Consider the following 1,861-nt stretch of genomic DNA (forward strand, 5'->3'; position numbering starts at 1 on the left):
AAGATATTATTGACTTTATGTTTTTGTAAATGTTGTTTTATGCTGTACATCATCGGTTACCAATAAATGTTATTTTCACAAGACTACGCAATTCTGTAATGTTTGTGTTTTGACAGACAACTCCAACACGGTGGTTCAGTCATTCTTTTATTCATTTATTTAGTTTTTGTCTTTGTGTGTGTGTATGTGTATGGCAGGGGTTGTCATGCATTACAGAGTCAACAATTCAAACAAATGTGACCCGTTTACATGTTCAGCAAGGTCAACATTATCCCAATACCAGCAAACACAATGACGATCATGGGGGTAGATGCTGGCTCCGCTAGGTGAAAGAAGCCCACAAAGCCATCCTGTAAAAGACAAGGAACAACAAAAAGAATAAAGTAAACGTATGGAAAATAAAGACAAGTGGCCAAGTGTAGAGTTTGGTCAGGTGTTGCACTCGAGCAACACACCCACCCACCCAGTAGTTGTTGTTAATCAACCAATCCTTCTGTTTGGTCAGGAGGTACGAGGCAAGCTCTTCTGCCACCATCTCTACATGGGAGTCTCTGCCCTTGTCCTTGAAGTACTGACACACCACTGCCCCGAAGGCTGTCAGACTGGCAACACGACCCCAGTTGCTGGTCCCATCAGAAAAGAGGCTATTTGCCACTGCACTGACGAACGTCACGGTATCTCTTTTGTCCAAGGAAAGTTGGTCAATCATACCTAAGAAAATGTCCACCAGATCAGACTCTAGTTGTTAGAAACAAAACAAAACCAAAAGCACTGAATATAACATTCGACGATAGTCGTAGTTACATTAACATAACAACCCACCGTTGTATTCACATTTGTGTGTCTTCAATATGTCGTCAACAACCCTTTTCATTGTCCACAGAGCTTTACTGCGGTGTGGCGTAGGTTTCAACAGTCCTGTGAATTCTCCTAAGAAAGATTTCATGAGTTGCCTGGTGACAGTGTCCAGAGCTTTATCGTCGGGGTATCTCAAGACCGGCTCACTAGCCGGGCTTGTGTTGCCACCTTTGTTAGTTTCGCTGCCGGTTACCCGTAGACGTTGTAACCCAAGCATTTTGAGTACCTACACTTGGCTGTCAATATGGTTCTAGCATGAAGAATAAAAGATGTAGGCTCACATTAGGGGGCTGCTACAAAAGGAGATGCTCGCCTTAACTGTCTTACTGAGAGAGTGAGCTAGACTAGAGAGTGTAGCACGATACACATCACTTTATGTAGAGAAAGAGAAAGAGAGAGAGAGAGAGAGAGAGAGAGAGAGAGAGAAAAGCGTTTAACCAACTTTTCAACAGCACGCAATCGAAAGGGAACACACGTGAAACAGTGCAGCCAGCCCAGAGACGAGATTGAAAACATTTATTATAGCTTTTATTACATGACAGAGGACATTTGTGAAAGATTTGAATTTATTGCATTACACGTGATGCCACTGAGTGCTACTGAGTGGGTAGTATCCTTTTATTACATGACACAGAAAAGCAATCATGAATGACAACCATAGTTGTGGTTACAGCCAAACACATGCATGATGGATGCACACAAATGACACAGTCATGGTAACAACAGCATATCCTTGAGCTTTATCAGGAGCAAGTTCTTCATCTTATTGCATTGAGGGAAATGAGCATGAGCGGGTGCGTAAACACCCCGCTTGACCATGACGCTACAGACACAACAGCGGGTCACTCCTTCAATTACAGTGCTACCGGAACTTAAGTTGATGACCTTATCCGGGAATGCGACATAGCCCTTTCTGTACCTCTGCTCCCCGAGTATGCGCATCAGCTCACAGCGGTTGCCTTGGAACCTTTTGATAAGGTATGAGCAGTCCTTGCCTTGGGTG

At 43.6% G+C, this 1,861-nt stretch overlaps 1 protein-coding gene across 1 annotated transcript; it reads right to left on the reverse strand.

The window, feature by feature from the left end:
* Positions 1-245: 245 nt before the first annotated feature.
* On the reverse strand, positions 246-1,075 carry LOC115574537 (induced myeloid leukemia cell differentiation protein Mcl-1-like). The gene is made up of 3 exons (XM_030406129.1): positions 823-1,075; positions 464-711; positions 246-350 (listed from the first exon to the last, which is right to left on the reverse strand). Exons 1-3 carry the CDS (start codon positions 1,073-1,075, stop codon positions 246-248), a joined length of 606 nt encoding a protein of 201 aa, XP_030261989.1.
* Between the last annotated feature and the right edge of the window lie 786 nt (positions 1,076-1,861).

Source organism: Sparus aurata, chromosome 22 (genome assembly GCF_900880675.1).
Source record: "Sparus aurata chromosome 22, fSpaAur1.1, whole genome shotgun sequence".
NCBI classification, from domain to species: domain Eukaryota; kingdom Metazoa; phylum Chordata; class Actinopteri; order Spariformes; family Sparidae; genus Sparus; species Sparus aurata.

Excerpts from the sequence above, each read along its gene's own strand:
- LOC115574537 (XM_030406129.1), bottom strand. The coding sequence starts at position 1,075 with ATGCTTGGGTTACAACGTCTACGGGTAACCGGCAGCGAAACTAACAAA. Across the intron at positions 712-822 it reads ACACAAATGTGAATACAACG|GTATGATTGACCAACTTTCC; the intron begins GTGGGTTGTTAT and ends ACATTTTCTTAG. Across the intron at positions 351-463 it reads TGATTAACAACAACTACTGG|GATGGCTTTGTGGGCTTCTT; the intron begins GTGGGTGGGTGT and ends TGTCTTTTACAG.